General features: G+C 40.6%; 4 protein-coding genes across 6 annotated transcripts; 1 reads left to right on the top strand and 3 right to left on the bottom strand.

Moving 5' to 3' along the window:
- Positions 1-72: 72 nt before the first annotated feature.
- Dnaaf3 (Dynein axonemal assembly factor 3) lies at positions 73-2,288 on the bottom strand. 2 transcript variants are annotated; one of them, XM_076382723.1, is made up of 6 exons: positions 1,974-2,288; positions 1,696-1,885; positions 1,464-1,634; positions 1,220-1,399; positions 917-1,142; positions 73-849 (listed from the first exon to the last, which is right to left on the bottom strand). In XM_076382723.1, the coding sequence occupies exons 1-6, from the start codon at positions 2,218-2,220 to the stop codon at positions 550-552; spliced, it is 1,314 nt and encodes a 437-aa protein (XP_076238838.1). In that variant the 5' UTR covers positions 2,221-2,288; the 3' UTR covers positions 73-549. The 2 variants fall into 2 exon arrangements, with proteins under 2 accessions (XP_076238838.1, XP_076238837.1); XM_076382722.1 differs by having other exon boundaries at positions 79-849; positions 917-1,151.
- LOC143181963 (uncharacterized) lies at positions 1,991-7,175 on the bottom strand. Of its 2 annotated transcripts, XR_013002367.1 has the most exons (11): positions 7,048-7,175; positions 6,444-6,753; positions 6,011-6,249; positions 5,595-5,937; positions 5,175-5,378; positions 4,668-5,109; positions 4,469-4,606; positions 3,649-4,083; positions 3,224-3,417; positions 2,851-3,152; positions 1,991-2,123 (listed from the first exon to the last, which is right to left on the bottom strand). XR_013002367.1 is itself a non-coding variant. In XM_076382719.1 (10 exons), exons 2-10 carry the CDS (start codon positions 6,741-6,743, stop codon positions 2,904-2,906), a joined length of 2,544 nt encoding a protein of 847 aa, XP_076238834.1. In that variant the 5' UTR covers positions 6,744-6,753; positions 7,048-7,175; the 3' UTR covers positions 2,778-2,903. The 2 variants fall into 2 exon arrangements, 1 of the variants encoding a protein (XP_076238834.1); XM_076382719.1 differs by lacking the exon at positions 1,991-2,123 and having other exon boundaries at positions 2,778-3,152.
- A 2,331-nt stretch (positions 7,176-9,506) lies between these two features.
- On the bottom strand, positions 9,507-12,829 carry LOC143181470 (myotubularin-related protein 9). The gene is made up of 8 exons (XM_076381861.1): positions 12,649-12,829; positions 12,407-12,571; positions 12,170-12,335; positions 11,806-12,098; positions 11,635-11,738; positions 11,213-11,517; positions 10,666-10,989; positions 9,507-10,594 (listed from the first exon to the last, which is right to left on the bottom strand). Exons 2-8 carry the CDS (start codon positions 12,560-12,562, stop codon positions 10,197-10,199), a joined length of 1,746 nt encoding a protein of 581 aa, XP_076237976.1. The 5' UTR covers positions 12,563-12,571; positions 12,649-12,829; the 3' UTR covers positions 9,507-10,196.
- An 816-nt stretch (positions 12,830-13,645) lies between these two features.
- LOC143181643 (uncharacterized) lies at positions 13,646-16,929 on the top strand. The gene is made up of 7 exons (XM_076382165.1): positions 13,646-13,804; positions 14,392-14,591; positions 14,657-14,952; positions 15,020-15,216; positions 15,277-15,337; positions 15,408-15,594; positions 15,652-16,929. Exons 2-7 carry the CDS (start codon positions 14,443-14,445, stop codon positions 16,691-16,693), a joined length of 1,932 nt encoding a protein of 643 aa, XP_076238280.1. The 5' UTR covers positions 13,646-13,804; positions 14,392-14,442; the 3' UTR covers positions 16,694-16,929.
- The last annotated feature ends 2,437 nt before the right edge of the window (positions 16,930-19,366 follow it).

Raw genomic sequence — 19,366 nt, 5'->3', positions numbered from 1 at the left:
TATCTGTGGTTTATGGATGCTAATTTATGCAGTCTTGGTCTTGTTTTTTTGCATCTTTGAGTGGAATTGGCGAAAAGGAGCTCCACCCTTGTGTCTCTGTGTTGGTCACGCACACAGATATTGGTTATATGTATGTACAGGGAAATGAAGTACAGTGGGAAACTTTTGTTTTGCTGTGAGCATTGTTTATTTCAAAGAATGAGAAAATCATTACTGTCACTTACTTAACAATGTCAATTTATTCACATTGTATGAGATATTCACAGCCGAAATTGATTGTCTCCACTTTCTGAATTTTTTGAGCCAAGGCGCTTAATCAAGTCTTAGTTTTTTATGTTTGAAATGGGTAGGAATATTTTTGTTCTGTGGAGTCAACCAATTTGGCAAAGCTACTTCACTGATGAGAGGCCCAGATCAGTAGATCTGCATTGCTGCCAGGCCTCTTGTCAGCGGAGCATTATTCATGTATCTGCATTTCAATTATATGCAACAATGTGAATACATTGACGCTGATCTGATGTAGTTCACACGCTGTGCTGTGAGAACAGCCTACATTTTGCAAAATCGAGCAATACAATGTTCCCTAGCATTTATTTCACAGATTTCACGGAGACCACTCTTCTGTGCAATCTCTTTTACTTCCTTCACAAAGTTCTGTAAGCCCTCTTCCCTGGGTTCTACAAGATACTTCTGTAATTCCACTAACACAGTGGCTCCTTTCTTCAATAATGGAGCAAGATTGGGCAGCTGTTTTATCATATTTTGAGCTATCCATAGAAAATCAAATTTATCTGAATATTCTGCCTTGTCTTTGAGGGTCTCCAGAGATGTTACAGGATGAAAAATTACCTAGAAATATTTGAATTGTAGACGAGAACCTTCTTCATTCTTTTTGGGCCAAATCTGATGGGAATACCTTATGATTTTCAATATTTATCCAGGGTATATTATTTGCTTTGCGTTTGTTTCTCTCTTTTTTCCATGATTCTTGTTCCATTTCGCTATCTGGCATTTCAGTGATCAGTACACCATTTAAGATAGAGGGATCTCTATGGGATGCAATTAATTCTTCGCACAATGGCTCCCTTGCTTTGATTTCGTGAATAGCACGCATGACTTCTCTTTCAGTGATATCAGTTGCTCTGAATTTCCTGAATTGTTGTCCTCATTATTGCAACACAGCTGATACAAGATGTATTTAAACGAAAATTTGTCTTACTTCTTGTCTTTCGCTTCTTCCAAGTTCCATGTGAAGAAAGGACCATTTGCTATGTCTCCTAAGTAACTATAATGGAAAAATCCAGGCCCATGTTGCATTATATTACTTAACAGCGTTGGATTGCTTCTTGCAGGCTCTCCCTCTATCCAAGTGAATGCAATTCCATTGTTCCTCCAAAATCTGGCTTTGGAATGGAATATTGGTAAATATCAGGAACACAGTCTTCTGCAATCGATGAACATACCTATACTCTTGCACAGTCAAGTGTGAAACACCTCTAGGTTTCAAAACCATGTGGTAATCCCAGTCAAAGACACCATCGCGATAATCGTATCTCGTTTTCAATGATTTTCTGACTCTTTGATCCCAATACCTCACGATAGGAACACTTTCACACGCTGCACGCTCCCAGAATCTATCAAAATAAGCTCACAAAATATGAGGGAAATCGAGGATCAGACTTTGATCAGACTCACTTAAAAATCGCCTCTAATCTATCTTTATCCTTGTGCTTGAACTTCTCCAAACTCAACCATGGACACTCAATCGTATTCGTCGGGATATCTGCTAATAGATTAGACTGTTGCACCAAGTATTTAGCTGTCGCAGGTCTTATAAGCGTATTCCCCAATATCTCCAAATAATATCGAGTCGCTTCTTGCAATCCTTGAGCGTATATTCGGTGTTTCGATTAAAAAAATAGTTTCTTAACAGAGACAGTTACAATGCACGCTTTAAAAGTCTATGTACATACCTAGCTCTTTCTCTAAACAAGTACTTAATAATAGAATGGATCTAGCGACTTGCTCCATTGTCGGTTCAATTACATTATAGGTAATAGTGCGATCATTGTACAGATAAGATGATGCTAACGTCTTCACGATATGTCTTGCGTCGCCAGCACCTACAATTAATACCTCGAGACATTCACCCAAGCAATTAGCTCCAGTTTTATTCAGTTCTAATTGTACGTCTAATGCAGGACTGTATCCCCACCACATGTTATTACACAATTAGATTACTGTATTAAAATACTTTACAGATGTCAAATAATAGAATGTTACATACATATCACTAGTATCGTTGCTAAGTAAAGATCTCAGAATATTATCACCATAGTAACATACATGAATCTGTACCGTGTCAATTTACACAAAGTAATTTCAATTCGCATGTCGCGCTAGTACGAATATTCTCATTTTATATAAATTCTCTCCACAAAAGTAAACGTATCTACATATGTAAATATATTTATATATCTTACACGTAAACGATATGTATATACAAGTTTATACATATACAGGGTGTCCAAGAACTGGTGGTGCAAGCGGAGAGGGAGTGATTCTACATGAAAAAATTTTATTTTACATTTTTAATAGATTTTTTCGTGTAGAATCGCTCCATCATCGCTTGCACCACCAGTTCTGGGCCACCCTGATCGTATAACAAAAATAAGAAAACGCTCCACAAATAGAGGAATAAGAAGTGTTATATTAAAATAAAACGTCGATAGATTCGTATAATAAAATTATAAACATGTTTAGCGACAGTCGTGTCATAGACTTATAAAATCATTTATTTTACTCCTATAATATAGATTCTGTGACACAGATAAAAATAACTCCTCGAACCTTGTTCCTACAAGGATTCCCTTATAAACACGCTGAGTTCAGTTCGATGCAGCTCATTTGTCCCGTTTCTTTTGGGCTCGTTTGTTACTGCATCGTTGCAGAATATCCGTAATAGGTCCTTTATGTTGAAATATTGCAATGAGCTGCGTCCGCGCTTCATTCATCCCCTCACTAATTAAACTACTGCGCTGCATATTTCCTTTGATCAATTCATTCACACGCTCCAAGCCATCGTCCTGCTTATTCCTCACGTTTTGCTGGGTCTCGAGCATCATTAAGGTCGTCTTTAACTTTTCGTGGACCTGCAGAAATACAAATTATCATTCACAGTTCGCTTGTCCTTGTATTTAAATTTTTCTTTCGATAAACGTACTTGTTTTTCGAGATCAGCTATATCCTCCATTTGCGCCGTGAGGTGATACACCTTCCAGCCATTCAATTTCTGCAGAACGTGCTTCTGCTGCGCTATTTCGGCGACCGTCGGTCGTCTTTCTTCGCGAGGCCTAACCTCACTCGGTCTTCTGTAATGGTGCAGCCTACTACTCCACCTGTTCTTCCAGGAGGGTCCTGAGAAATTGGGAAACTTGTGTTATAGGCAATATAACACAGTGTAACATGTATCATATATACAGAGACCTGCATTAAATCTATCAGAACTAGATCTAGGGAATTTAGAATAAGCTTGACTACATTTCTAGCAGGGTAAGCATAGGCTTATTCGAAAGTCCCAAAATTCCTTGCATCTAGCTCGCACAGATTCAATACAGGCTCCTGTACTATAATCCATCTTTCACGAACCTAATAAACTAGGCGTAGGCCGTGTCCTCATTGCGACTGTCGGCTGTTGCGTGGGGGATTTGATGATATCCCGCTGCATCGGCGCCTGCTTCTTATCCGACTTCTCTTTCTGCTCTTCCTTAAGCTCCTTCTTCATCCGATCTTCCGTGATGAACTGCATCTCCTCTTCCGTGCACCTGGACTCCGTCAGCTCCACCCCTATCAGTTGCTGCTTTCGAGGCTTTTTCCTCGGAGACATGTCCACTGTAGGGTTGATGGTAATCCTAGACTGTTCTGGCTCCTCGTCGAGCCCTGGCGACGACGTCGCTGATACTGTCGTGGACCCTGAACTCTGGCAACCCCCGCCATCCTGGTCCCCTCGAGGCGAGCAAGGAGGACTCGAGGTTGCAACAGGTGGCAGGGATGCGAGAACAGGGACTAGATTCTTCGCTGCACCTGAATGGACGTGTTACTGAGTCTTACAAAAGGAAGGCAGGGGTGTGGGAATCAATTTTGAAGTGACGCTAGGTGCAAGTTGAGGCCTAGCATTGAACAATCCTAATAGGTTTTGCCAACTTGCAAGTTACTAGCTTTCATTTCAGAATTGACTTCCACACCAGTGTCTTCTTTTTGTTAATAGAGTTGAAAGAAATAAGCAACAAGATCCAAGAGTTAGTGGCTTCCAAAGATCTAAAGGGACCAAGGATCTAAAGGGATCAAGTATCTCAGAATGCAAAGGTCAATGGGCCCAAGGACCCAAGAATCTAGGAGTCCAAGGGTCAATAAGTCTTAGGATCCAAAAGGCTTCTTACTTCACAACTGACAAGTAATAGTTCCTTACCTTTAACAGGGGAATTGTCGTGATCCCTCTTTCTAAGGATACTGGGTCTCGGCGACGAGTTTAGCTTAGTGTGTGGCTCGTCATATCCTGGTTCAACAAGCAATCTTACTGGAGTTTGTCGATACTGAGAATACGCTCCTACGTAACAGCATTAGAATAAGTTTCAAAAGAACCGACCGACGCAGCAATTATAAATTACCTTGAGACTCAAAGGAATAGTAAGCGGTGTGCGGTGGATGCAGGTATTGTCCTTGGACCGACTGCGTGGGAGTAGTGCTAGAGTTATTATTCGCGCTACTCGTCGAAGACACTCGTAGCCCAGATTGCTGTGAAGGCTTGATCTGAACAGTGGGCCCAATATTTTGAGCCTGAACAGTCTTAACTGGCGCCGACGTCGCTCTCGCAGGCGCCAGAGGCAGAGGGTGCAAGGACATCGCAGTGATCCTGCCGACGGTAGTCGGTGCTGGCTGCGGTATTCTCGTCGTATTCGACGTGCTTGCTGTGGTGGCAATCACGCGTGATACTGTATTCAGGTTCGACAGGGAAGTCACTGTCTGGACAACCCGTGGCGCAGCCTGTGGTTGCGACTGTGGCTGCTGCTGTTGCTGCTGCTGTTGCTGCTGCTGCGGCCGCTGCGGCACCTATCAGGCAAACAGCTTTAATACATTGTCCAGCAGCGAGCTTCTCGCGCCAGTTTTGTACCTACTTGCTGAGACGAAATGAGAATTCGATTGACCGTGTCAGTCGAGGATCCAGCCATTGGGTTCATGAACAATGGCGGGCCCCCTGTTGGCTTGACAGTCACAGAGGAAGTACCGCTTATTCTATTCGCAGTACCAACCACAGACGTTGACACGGCGATACGGTTCACAGGCACTGTGGTAGTCAGTGGTCTACTGGACTGAGTGGGCTGTAATTTTAAATAACAGAGAATTAGTAGTTTGAAGAGAGGAACAGAGAGCAAGAATCGAAGACTGGGATTCTACTGCTATGCTAGAGCATTGCTCTATTTCTGGCGAAAAGGATAAAAGCAGTCCCCGAGGGACCTAAATCGTTCTCACAATTTGACTTCAAAGGCGATAGGACTTTCTTGGTTACCAATGGCCCATAGAAACAGTATAATTACTTGAATAATCTGAGTCGAAGACCTGCTAGGCTGAGTAGCTTGAGACACGTTCGTCACTTGTGGTGCTGGAGGTCTGCTTTGCGCGACTGGTAGCCTTGTAATACTATTGTTCGTTTGGAGAACAGGTGCTATTAGTCTGGACGGAGTGCCAGTGACCATTGTGGCCTGTACAGATCTCGCTTGAGCTGTTGGCGTGATCAGACGAGGCTGCTGGCTCGTGTACACCGTGGTCGGTGGCCTCGAAACTCGGCTAACCGCGGACGCGGGGTGCCTTTGGGGTTGCACACAGATCAGTGGCGTTGTCTTAGGTTGCCACTGAGGATTCGATACGGTTGTACTTATTCTGCAATATGAAAAACTGTATGAGAACCAAGCTGGTGCAATTTTCTATAAAATTGTCAGAGAACTATGTGTACCCAGGCCTTGTGGTAGGCACAGTCTGTCCTGTGTTCGCTCTGACAATGGGAGTGGCCACTGTGGACCTTGGGGCAGAGATATTGGCAACTGCAGCTGGCCCCCTGGGTACGTGGTACGTTGCTGGCATATTTGTTACTTGCTGCGCTTGCTGCAATATTTGTTGTGCCTGTAGTTGCCTCTCTGCATTACTTGAGACACCTGGGGATATTATCCTCATAGTAGAGCCTACAGGACATAGCTAAAAAATGAAAAAAGAAAAAAAAAGATATTTTATCGCTTGTACACAGAAATTATTTTAAATGCAGAATATTCCAAATCATGTGGGCATAATTTCAGGGCACAAGAAGATAATTTTTATGACAAACCAAGCTCTTTTCTGCTTCCTCAAATTATGCTCACACCTTTTGTAGCATCCTGTACAACTCTCCTCACCGTTGTAGTTATTTTGTTAGTTTCTGAGGTTGAGGTAGTACCAGATGGTACTACAGGCTTCATTAAGGGTAGCTTTGGATTCGTATCCATTGACATTGATTTGCCCACAAGATTAGCAGATGTTCCAACAGACCCTACTATGGTCTGTCCCGACTGGATACTCTGTATGTTGCTCTGAACAACACTCTGCACATTTTGCATACTCTGTAGAGTAGTTAGGTTCTGTGCTATACTCTGCACAGTTGTCTCCGGCAAACGTTTATCACCGCTGCTATCCACTGAACTTAGAGTCGTATTCATGTCTGCTCCTCTAAAAATAATTTTTGTTAGTAAAACCCACTTTATTAATTTACATACACTGTTCCAAATAATTTCCAGGGATAGGAGACTCAAAAAGCCTCTAATAAACTTGGAGGTTACACAAATTTACTACAACTGTGTTAGAAATGCAATGGCAACAATAAGAGCAATGACAGTGCTCTGACATTTGTGGCGTGGAAAATTAGGAAAAGATTTCGTGGGAGGAGAAGCACAGTAGCTTTTTGTGTTTTAAATTGACAGCGATCGGTACTTGAATAGAATAACGCGGTAAAAGTATGCATACCTTAGTAGAAATGCAACACTCGAAGACCATTACCGATTTGATTGAACGTACGCATGGAGCATTTCTAAAATACTTCTGTTTCATTGATATTTCTTGAAAAAAAGCATTTTTCAGCTGCGAGAACACCTTCGCCACTATTACAGAGGTTTGTAGCGCCTACTGTAAGCATAGCACAGTGCGGGTATATCGTAATCAGACAAATAAATGCTCTATCTATTTACTACATATCATTTCATAGGGATATTTCATTGAGATTCTCTGGAGGTTGGTAGAAACCGAGATTGGCATTACTTGACCCACAAAAACATAGGAAAACTTGAATAAATAAAGGGCAATAATAAGTTAAAGAATTGTAGGAAATCTGAAATGACAAACAAGTAGATTTAAGTTGAAAATTTCTTGTTTATTGTTACAGAAATGTAATTTACAAGTTGCTATATTTGGTAGCTCTGCCAGGAATATTTCCCTATGCAGATTAATTCAAGCAATTGAAGCTAGGAACTTTGGAATGTGGTAGGCGTCAGCAAGCTAGCATAATGAAAGGATTATTATTATTTATTATTAGACATATTCTCTTGATTACTTGTCCGAGCACTTGAATATAAATGTAATTTTGTTTTATTACAGCATTGTTGTATATTCATATTTTTGTTTCATGGACATTAATCTTGCATCCTTCAAAGTGCATCTTTCTGTATAAACAATTGCATAAATGTATGCTTAAGCTGATTGCTGATTCCTCAATAGAATATTTCTGGAGGACTTGTTCCCAGCATTGCTAAATGGATATAGTAAAAGTCTCCCAAAAAAAGAAGACAGTGCATTTTTATGCAATCTTATTTTTTTTGAGTTTTGGAGAGGTTTCTTTGCAACTGGTTGTATTTATTATTCAAGGGATACAAGAGTACTGCAATTAGAGTGCTGTGAGAGCTGAAATACAGAAGCATGAGAAACTTAGAAGCAGGAATCGAATGAACTATAAACTTTTATAAGTAGAAATTCTATTCTGTTCTAAGTTAACTTTGTACTTTAGCTCTTTCAACATTTTAGGACATTTTCCTTCAATGTTTCATGTTCTACTAAGAATGGGATGTATATACTACTTAATGAGAGCTTTTTTAACATCAAGAAAGGATTGGGATACATTTATTACATACAAATTGTAAAAGATACAAGCAACAAATGGCTCATTTTAAGGAAAGGCTTATTCGTAGACTTCAATTTTATCACAAAGAATTTGCTCTACAGAACTTAATTCTTCCAAAGCAAACTTCATTTTTACTACAAGTTTCTTATTTATGTACAGAAATCAATGAAATCAGAATTAATGAATACGCTTCATTTCATAAAGTGTTCTTTGGGACAGAAGAAGTAACAGTAGAAAAATTGCTGCTACTGTTTACAGCTATAACCGATCTTAGCTAATTGGAAATCATCATTTTAACAACTATATAATTGAAAATTTTAGGTTTCATTCGATCCCCCTTTAGAAGTCTTTGTCGACGCAAGTCGAGAGATCCCTTCCCTCCGAGGGGCCTCACGCAAGAAGAGGGGGCCCACCAATCCAGACCCCAATCCCAGTTTCCCCCACTCAGGGGCCCGAGCAATTCCATTTTCAAACGCATCTTTGCGCCACACTTCGCTTCGTGATCCCGTCGCCAGTTAAGTTCGCTCTTCGTCTTCAGTTAAACTGTCTCAAGCATTTCCCTCGACTTCAAACCCACAATTTTCCAAGTTCTGCGAGGCTCCAAGGAAGTAAAGCAAGTTCGGTGGCCCTGGATGGGTTTGAATTCAGTCCACGTTTTTTCATTCTATCCGTGACTAGATCCACACTCATCCAAGGAGACCGAACACCTCGAGATCACTCAAGATCGAATCTCCAAGGGTGAATCGGTTCCCTAGATTCGAAGAAAAGAGATTGAATTATTTCCCAAGAGGTTTGAGAAGGTAAACAAAGCAGAGGGGGAAAAAGGAGAGCAAGATTTTCGTGTTTATTTCTAAGTATAGCTCTTCGGTGAATCTTCTGTGTTGTGATGCTAAAGGAACTGAAATGCTGAGCTGTTTTGTATCGAGAAAGATCTAGGCGTAGCTTGATATATTATTCTTCGGTTAGGGGGAGTTCGGGGAGGATCGTATATCCTGATGTAATTTTATCGAATTTTACGTTCTTGTACGCCGCCTGAAATACACGAAAGATTCTCGAGTTCCAAGCCAATGACCGTGAGATTCCTTTCGGTTTCTTTGTGTGTGAACACCTGCCGTGTTTCCCCTCCAACGATCTCCCCCTTTTCGTTGGTAGCAATAATCCCGCCCTTAACCTCTCCCATATCCCTGTTGTCCTTCCTGAATAACGGTAAAAACTTGCCCGTACCCCTAAAGGTTGCCGCCTTTGCCTTCGAACAAAGAATTCGAGAATAAAGTCAGGCTGCTCTTAGAATACATGAAAATTCTCACAACTCTTGTACTGTTTATTCCATCTTTATTATAGTTTCGCATTTGTTTAAGTAACTAGGACCTTGGCCAAACAGCTAATTTTTCACTGGGTTCTTTGTGCTATTTTGTGTACAGTAAGTGACAATTATTGTATGTACACGAGGGTATATCTTTGTTTAGACTTGTATTGTGAATTCTAGGAGGATTCATGGGGGTATCAAGCTTTAAGAGTATCCTAGGAATATTGAAACTTGGGCCTAAGAGGATTCCTGATGTCCATATTAAAAAACAGATTTTTGAAGGTTTGAATATAGAGGCAGTAAATAATTTTTAGAGAATTTTTTAGAGGGAGAATCCCCATGGACCTCAGAGCCAGTGTATCAACTCGCGCAGAAAACAAGTGGAAGACCCTCTGGCTCTAAGGTCCAGAAGTTTAATATTTGTAGAATTTTAAGCTTCTAGGAACCCCCTCCCTAGATATTCCTAGGATTCTTAGTCCCCTTAAAAGTAGACAATATGAATATGGGTATGCTTATATTTACACAATATTATAAAAGTGATTTAGTCTAAAGGATTTATAAAATGTGAGATGTAAACGAAAATTGTTAATTCCGCGAACTTTGGGAGAGCATGATCATTTAACCTCTAATCTTATATTGAAAATAAAGGCAGATAATATATTGTGTTTGTGTCCTTCAATATCTGAAGCATAAGTATCAGGTGCTTTGGGATTCTAAAGTTAATTGTGCTATGCAGGTATGGTCGACTTGAGCTTCTGTCTCGTAGGAGTCCGGATCTGAACGCATCTCCTCGATGGCTCGTTTAACCTGGACTCTCAATTGGCCAGCGACCTTCCTCACTGCCGTGTAATTCTGCTTGATCTGCTTGATACATGACGATAGATCCTTCCAAGGAGCAATACTCGTGTGCGCCAGATAAAGTTCCTTCCACAATTGTATACTAATCGGGGCGACACTAGGCCAGATAACCCCTGGGTTGGGCTCGTATAATGGGTTCAACCATTTCTCCAACACGTCTGGTTGGTTTATGTAGGACCACAAGCTCCCAGTTCGCTCAGATAGCCGCATGCTGACTCTCTCTGCCTCTGAGTCACCTGGAAACGAAAATGCAAGTGTGCAGAGGGCTGAAATAAGTCTGTAGACAGAGATCTGCGTATGCAAATACCTAAGAACGTTCCGTAGTAAGAACAGTAGGCATGATTGTACAGTTCGATCAATAGTTCTACCGTGTACTCGAAGCTAAATTGGAATTGGTAGTGGAGCTGGTAAAGGCAGTCTAGGAAGAGGAGGAAAGTCGGGGCATGCGTCGAGTTTTGCGAATTTGCTGGATAGTATGGTCCATGGCGGGTGCGAGTGAAAAACTGGTGGCCCCCTTGGATCCACTCGCGCTCGATCAGCGCCTGGAGACCGCGCACTGTTCTACAGTCTGGGTTTAGTATTGCTTGCGCTAAGCTGGTTACCACGAGAGTGGAGTCTCTACCAGCGCTTCCTATTTGGGATCAGAAAAATACGATTACTGGGGCGTTGCAAAGAATTTCAAGAGAGGAATCGGTGGTTTGAAGAAGGGAATACAAAGCAAAACTGAGGAATTGGGACTGCTGCTGAAATGTTATTTATCAGTGGCAAAGAGACAACAAAGGTAGTCTCTAAGGATCGCGGATCCTGCTTTTGGACTTATTCCCTTCTCAAAACTACTGGTTCCCATAACCTACCATGGACTAACACAGCTGCAACTTCTTGGTGCAGGCATTGAGCAATTACACAAGCAGCATTTAAAGCGCTCTGTACAGCAGACAACCATCCCCCATTGTCGAGTCTTGAGAGCCATTGAGAAGTGGAACATTGCACATCGTTGCAAGCCTCGGTTAATTTAAAAAAGCTGTCCGCTAAGTCGTGGGGTCTCGGTACTGCTTTGTGCACTTTTCTCCAGAGTGGATAAGCAGCGTCCATTTCCGTGCCACCACCTCTGGCTCTAGAGCTTTGAGCTTGGCTGACTGACCTTGTGTCTACTATATAACTAATGAAATAGTTCATATTAGCAGCCTAGTCTAAACTGGGTAATCTCGGATTTGGTAAACTTTACATAGAAAATTCTGAAGAAAAATTTAGTGCAGAATCTTTCTGAAATATTTACCCACGCCTTCCTGGGCCTAATACCGCGTTTAATAGTCTTTCATCCTCTCTACATCTTTTGCCACTAGCACCTGACATTGGTTGGCTGCTTCTTAACAAAATACTCTGTAAATATTTATCAATGGATCATTAAGTCTTTTACTTTGTTGCTTTGTGGAATAGTAATGCATACCCCTCCTTCATGTCTATAACATAATACAGGGAATCTTCCTCCCTCTCTAAAATTAGCAGAAGATATTATAATTTCATCATCTACATGGCGAGGTACTATTACAGCACAAGGATAAGAATTGCAAACTTTGTAGTCTTTATTTAAATAACTGATTCTCCATTCATCTGCATGGGCAGTTAATAATCTGGACCATTCTGAGATAGGAGTAAATGCTGTCCAGCCATCTTCTATTTGTGTTGTAGTGTTATTTGTTACTTGTGGCTTATGGAAAAAAGGGTATTGCAATGTTTGATCTGTAAGAGAGGGATAATTATAAAAAATATTTTTTTTCTTTTAAAAAATCATACATAGCTGAATGATGTACCTTGTGACATTAATTTTTCTATAGACAATGCAACACTCATTAAGTCATCTGTTGAATTAATATCTAGCTGCAAGATACGAAAATCTTTGCATTTTAATATAATACTGCCACCTGGAGTTTGTGCATTCAATTTTCTTTCTATGAGATCTATGTTTCTATAGAGCAGCTGAAAAAATGTTGAACATCGTTTAGAATCATTGAAGAGGGATTCTATGTGATTCTATTTGCAGATCGTACCCATAATTCTTGTCCATCGTCTTGTCGCGAGGACCAAAGAAGATGGTGACTGCTGATACATAATGTTCCATCTATGCACTTGCTGTTTCCATCGGTTTTATTTATTAATACAACATTATCAAGCTTTGGGATCAATATCAAGTAACCAAGTTCCATTATACGTTCCTAATGAGGATTTCGAATAGTAACTGTCGACGATTTTAAATTAGTACAAATGTTTTGACAGTTCTACATAACCTTACTTTTTTATCTCATAAGATCATCGTAAAAAAGTTTAAAAAATTCAAATCACAGGTCTAAACTTCTAAAAGATTCGCTAACTGTTTGAAATTATCTACCAATCTTGACATAAGGTATCCATTCTTTGAGAATATTTCGACATATATTCAAGTAATCAACCAACACATTTCTGTTTACTCTTTGTATGCTCGAGGCTGTATTCGATACATGCACTATCAGTGTGCCCTATCAAATAGTTTGCCCTTTTGCGTACAGGGGGTAGCACGCTCTCATAACCTCACTTAACCTTTATTGAACCCGAAAACGTAACATAACCTACAATGTAGCATAACCTAATTCACAAATATCCTGTTATACTTTTCATTTAGAATACTACAGAGACATTTATCGAGAATTCACATCTTCTAGGTCATCAACCTTTCATTTTTTAATATTAATTAAACATTCTCGTATCTCTCAATTTTTCTTTAAAATTGATAGAATTCAACTTAAAAATGATTGCAAAATCAATAAATCAGAAACACCCTGTATATCAATTTTCGATCCCTTCTTGTTGGATACAGAACTGAGGTACAAAAGAAACAAAAAATAATTGTGAAAAATTCTTTATTCATTTTCAAGCTACATCACAGCCATCTTTCAAATTATCGCAATTTTTCTTTCCCAGAGTAACTGTGACTCTCCCACGCGTCGGCAAGATTTCACACAAGTGCCACCTGCTGCAAGCTTCGCGCAAAGTCGCCCACACAGGCATGAAATCGTGGCGTCCCCTAGAAGCTGCTCTGAACGGTCCACTGTTTTCCTCCCGACTCGATAGAAACGTCAAACTCGGTACGCAATCACGCGCCCTTCGTTACGCGTTCCTGTCAGTGGCGATTAAGTACTCGGTGCTCGGTTACTTGTTCTATCGTTACTTCGTTCGGGGCAAGTCGCAAAAAGCAGCAGAGCCGAGGTCGTGCTCATCGAGCTGAGCAAAGCTGAGTCAACAGAATGGACACTGGGATCTCGTAGCAAAATGCCAATCAGGCTTGCAGGGATAAGACAAAGAAACAAACAGTGAGAAGCGGAAAAAACCTGACACGCATACGTAACGCAGTGGCGAGAGAGAGGGAGGGAAAGTGGTCTAAGGAAAGGATGAGCGTGAAAATTTCGCGTACAGTAAGTCAATCCATCACTGTTTTATTCAATTAGCGCTAATCGCAGGGAAAAATAGAATTTAAGAGGGATTTGATAGCTGAGTTACAAGTTTATCGATTTTTTTTCTCGGATCTAGCTTCGCTACGCTCCGTTTACCTTTCAGCTTTCTCTGTTTACAAGTGGATCCCTCGCTTTCTAGCGAGGGTGAAGGTCGCGGTTTGGGAAAGCTGCCAAATGTTTTAGGTTATGTTTATTGTGACGATAATCTGTTTCGCGATGACTAATTTGAGCGATAAGGGGAATACACTCTGGCCTGAATGACGCAGAAATCTGTGATCAAGGGATTTTAGAGTAAATGCTATAGTCTTTGAGATTTTGAATGTCCCTATAAGTGAAGAGCCTGAAAATGCTCTGTTCTGGGCCTTAAATAACCTCCTAGTAGCTGAATATATCAATTTTTAGTTACACTAGAATGTAAGCTTAAACTTAGGTGAAAGTAGTGTTAGTGTTCAGATATTGGAACACTACTCGCCTACTGAGACACTTATCTTATAGTTTTATGGGTTCAGTAACTTCCTGACCTCCTTTGTCTTTTATTTGTTTTGTAGTGAGAGCTCAAGATATAGTCTGAGCCCAGCCTGCACCACAAACCACAAAGTATGTATAATGCAGTATGGGAAGAGGTTTCTGAAAGTTGGATACGCACGTACAACTTGAGCACTACAATGATCCCTAATGTTAGTTCGCCGATGAATGATGAGGAGCATTTTTGCAAGTTCATATTATACAAAGAGATTAAGGATTCTAGGTGAGTACTCTCTATTTCCTTGTACATTTCATTTATGTGGAACTAATATATCCTCTTTTTTTTAGGGTACGAATATGGGATGTCATCATATTAGTACCGAATCTTCTGTTTCTCCTGTTCATTGCTGTGAGATTCAACAGGGCACGGCTTAAATTGAGAGCAACGAGTAGTCCCATATTTTTAGCATTTTACGGACTTGTCATTTGTAATATAGTAATTTCAGTGATAAGATGCATTGTGTCCATGACTGTGAATGCAGCTGCCACTGTTGGTGGTAAGGCTGACAAGGTCTTGTGGGTTACTGTCAGATTTTTTCTGTTATCCACAGAAATGAGTGTAGTCATCTTTGGCTTAGCTTTCGGTGAGTGTCTATTACTTCTCACAAATGTTCTAAAAAGTATTCAATCTCACGTGGTTTATCGTTGCAGGACACTTGGATAGTCGCTCAAGTATTCGCAGGGTTTTACTTGCAACGTCGTTCATAGCATTGGCTTTTACTATAACTCAAGGGACTCTGGAGCTAGTTTTACCAGACGATACATTCCGTATTCCCAGCAGAGACTTCTACGTATTCGGTCACGGGGGTATGATGTTTTGGTTTTGCAGCAGCCTTGTATTCACAATGGTAAGATTGCAAGCACATAACCTATAACCATTGCAATATTTATCTCGAATCTTGTTGCAGATATATCTTTTTATATTGATATTACCATGGACGCGGTTAAGAGATCGTTTAACCCTTCCAAGTACGTTGAAACTTTCAATTCAGTAATATTTTCCATCAATTTATATTTCACGAGGCCTCTTTTATTTCAGCAAAAAAGAGTTTTTACATTTACGCTGGTACATTAGCGACGCTAGACTTAGTACAATCAATCGGTGCAGGCTTTTTAAACTACACTCAGAACCCAATAGGACTATGTATCGTGGACTTCACGGCAGCTGTCTACTTGACCCTTTTCACGCCTCTGGTTTATCACACATTCCTGTCAGAATTTTTCGGGTGAGTCATTGAAACATGTTCACGTTCATGTGCAGCGATTAACGAGGCTCATTCCAGGGTTTCGCAACCGTCGATAATGTTCTCGTACAAGGCGCAAGTAGACGATGCGATGGACGAAGACACAGTGTCGCTGCCGCATCAGCAGAGTTTCTCTTCGTTAAAAACAGACAGCGATTATATTTACCAGGTCCATACTCCGTCTTTTCACATGCCCTTATACGATTCACAGACATTGAAATCACCCCCGTTGAAACACAAAGCTTCCTTACACTCGTTACCATCAACGAGCGAACACGCTTACGATTCAGCTGCTTTATATCGATCCACATCCGGCATTAAAAGCTTCACTAGACGCCTTAGCGCAGAGAAAAGCGGCTTCACGAACTACCCTTTGACTAAGTCTGACAATTATATCGATTCTAAGCACAGCTCCCCAGATCTGAGGTTCCCTAGCACGACCTGGAAAAGTAGCTCCACGTCGCAGTTTAAATATGGCGGGCCTAGCAGCGTTTCGAATCTGCTCTTCCCACCGAACACCGCCAGCAATTTTATTTATAAACCCAGAGCAAATGACAGTAACGCGAATTTGTTTTCCCTGACGAGGAAAAGTAGCTTGAAACACGAGAGGAAAAGGTCTGAGGGGAATGTGCCCCCTCAGTCCTATGAGATTCCACCTCTGGAGAATACCTTGCAGTCTATCTTGGACAGTGGTAATCACGACTCTGAAGAGAAAGAGGCTCTTGTTCAGGAACCTTTGCTAAAAAGCAGTGTTATGCAGATGTCAGAAAATGCTGATAAAAAAGAGTCTAGTCCTTCGAAGCGACAGGATATTGAGATATCAGAGATTGACGCTGAAGACACTTTGGATTCAGCTGAGGCTTCGAACGCCATGCAGCAGTTGCTTTTTAAGCCTGCTGTTTTTACAAGCACAGACACTTTTCGAAAACGAAAGAAAGAGTCGAGGAAAAAAGAGTCTGGTGGTCTGAACGATTATCTATTGTCTCTGACGACTGGCTCTCGCAAGTCTCAGAAAAATCATGATACAGATCCTAGTCCTTCGCATCAAGCAAAGACCTATACACAGACTGAATCGTTGTAAATATATCTCAGAACCGGTGTAAAATCTAAGTCATTACATGTAGCTGTATATAGAAGATAGAATATTAACCTCTTGATTCATTTTAATAATCATAACGACGTGAAACGTGATGGGTTGTCGAAGTCGAGTGTTAACAGTTTAGATGTACTATAGTGTATAATAGGCAAGCGCACAAATGCTTTATTATCTGTATATACAGCATGTCTACATTTTATTAAACTTCTTAATGTAGCCGATGCACTTGGTTTTATTTATTTACACTAACTTGGCAGTGGATCGTGCTAACACTTTAATTTTGTGTTGCAGGTGGTGTGTTCCCTTTCGTGACCACCACATTCTGCTATTTTCGTACACGAAATGCACTGTAAATAATTTGCAAAGATGTTTCAGTCAGCTTAAATTCTTACATTATGTGTGCACAAAGTGTAGCGCCTAAAGATTTGATATAGCGCCTTTGGACGACAGGATTCTCTGAATGAAAGTGTCTTAGAAGTTTCCAAGCTCTCAGAATACTAAATATCCATTGCAGAGAAGTTCAATGGCGCTATATTTTAATTTCCTCAATGTTCCCATTCAGTTGTCGAAGAGTGCAACACAAGGTATTCTTTTGTTCACAGAACCACAGTGTTTACGACTCAACCCAATTCGACACAAACTCTACACCAGTGAATCCACTCTACGCAGCGTCTCTACAAAGCCCAGATAGCATTACTGGTTACAGTATAGATAGCCAAGAGGGCCAGACTCAAGCGAACGGCTATCAGCAATGAATATTCAGAAAGAAACTTAGGAACACATTCGGAATTGAACAGTCGATTAAGTTTCAGCTCGCCCAAAGCTTCAGGCTCATTGAAAACGTGTTCCAACATCCCTGAAATAAGTGTGACGCTACATGAATATGGAACTAGAATGAAATCATATCTGTGTGGTTCCATGGAAAGAATCTAGTCGCTCTCAAAATCATTAGGGCAACAACGAAGAAATACTTTGGTTCTCTTGTGATAGATAACATCGATAAAGAATATGGAACAGTTCGATCACAGTTTCTTTTCCACGGGACAATTGTGCGCCTCGGAAGGTAGCGTTATTCCGTGTCTCGTACTTAATTAGAGATGTTCCCTTAGAAAAAATGGCATAGATGGTGTTTAAAGAAGATACAGTGTCATTAGTATCTAATATCGATCAGCGGGCTGCTTGGTGCAAAGTTATCTTATACTTTTCAACAGAGTTCATGAGTTGAATTAACTTTGGAAAACTTGCTTATCGTTTCTCCGTCCTCTTCACCAAAGAAGACCCTCGGCAGGGTCAGTCGCGGTAAGATCGAGCACGATTCAAGCCGAATCCCTCGCTATTTTCCTACTTTTGCATTAAGGAATCGTTAGAACGACGCACGGACAATAGGGAAATGTCGTTTAAGAGATAAGGCGTTCCGCGAGGATTGAAACATAATTAGCTACGTAAGGAGAAATCTTCGATGCTCCACTATCGCGAAGACTCCATCCATCGTACATGTATATACACCCTGTACTCTAGTGTAAAGGATCGTGCTATTTATATACTAAACATATACATTATATTTATCGATATTGTATGTCTGTACTTGTACTAGTTCTGGCAGAACGGTGAGGGGAGACGGCGACACTCACCCAAGAGATTCGTCTGCCTTTTGATACATAACGAATCACGAAAAGCGGCTATAATGAAATTAATTAATAATTCACACATGAGGAGACAGGAAATGTGTGGCCCTTTCAGAGCTGGGCATTATTTAAATGAGAAGCTACTTGAATAACGAATCAAGTGAGAGATAATTGAGATCATCTTTACTCGAAGAGCCACAAATGAAAATATACTTGATGAGGATGATTCCTTTATTTGTGGTTGGTATAGTTTCTTCATTTCCTATTCGTTATTTGAGATATTCATTCAAACACAAATTTTGCCCACCTCTGGACCCTTTGAAGCATTCTGATTCGTTTCAGTCTCGGTTCTTCTTCACCTGATTTTTCTACTGTTTGTATTTTTTGGTAAAAAGGATTGCTGGAGTGAAATTCTCATTGGAACCATATGAAGAGCTCGTACCAAAAATTACCCTTGTCAATTTTTGTCTTCTTTTAGGACAGTGAACAAAATATTATAGCGATTTTAACCTAATATTTATAATATTATTTTAAATGGAATAGGTTCCATCATATCTTTATTTAAAAAAATCATCAGACCCGACAGGGGCTGTTTTTGTTACAGGCTCTTCCTATGCTTCAAAGGTACAAATACTCTTAAAAGTTTCATTGGCGATAAGTGGGAGAGAAGGGATTGGTAGCAATACGTCTACACATTTTATAGTCTCGTGCAGATTTGTAAATACGAAAGGGCTCGTTCAGTCTCAGGGGCCCTCTGTCAATTGCGGTTGCGGTTTACTCACTACGAATTAACTCGTTCTTGTACTCTACGCAGGCATTACCCATAAGGCTGCCCGACAGTGTGATGTTCGTTTTTTGTCTGTAATCAGCCGGGATAAGCGAAAGAAGGCAATACCTTGACACGATTATATTTAATGAGAATAAAATTACATTTCAATCGGACCGTCTGCTGTCTCTGAAGAATCTCACACACCCTTGTCTACGAGAACAATCTCCTTAGATCGAAGGACACTCTTTAGTTTAGACTAAAAGA

Source organism: Calliopsis andreniformis, chromosome 7 (genome assembly GCF_051401765.1).
Source record: "Calliopsis andreniformis isolate RMS-2024a chromosome 7, iyCalAndr_principal, whole genome shotgun sequence".
Taxonomy (NCBI): Eukaryota; Metazoa; Arthropoda; class Insecta; order Hymenoptera; family Andrenidae; genus Calliopsis; species Calliopsis andreniformis.
Note: the sequence above shows the minus strand (reverse complement) of the source record. Positions and strands in the feature narration are given on the sequence as shown.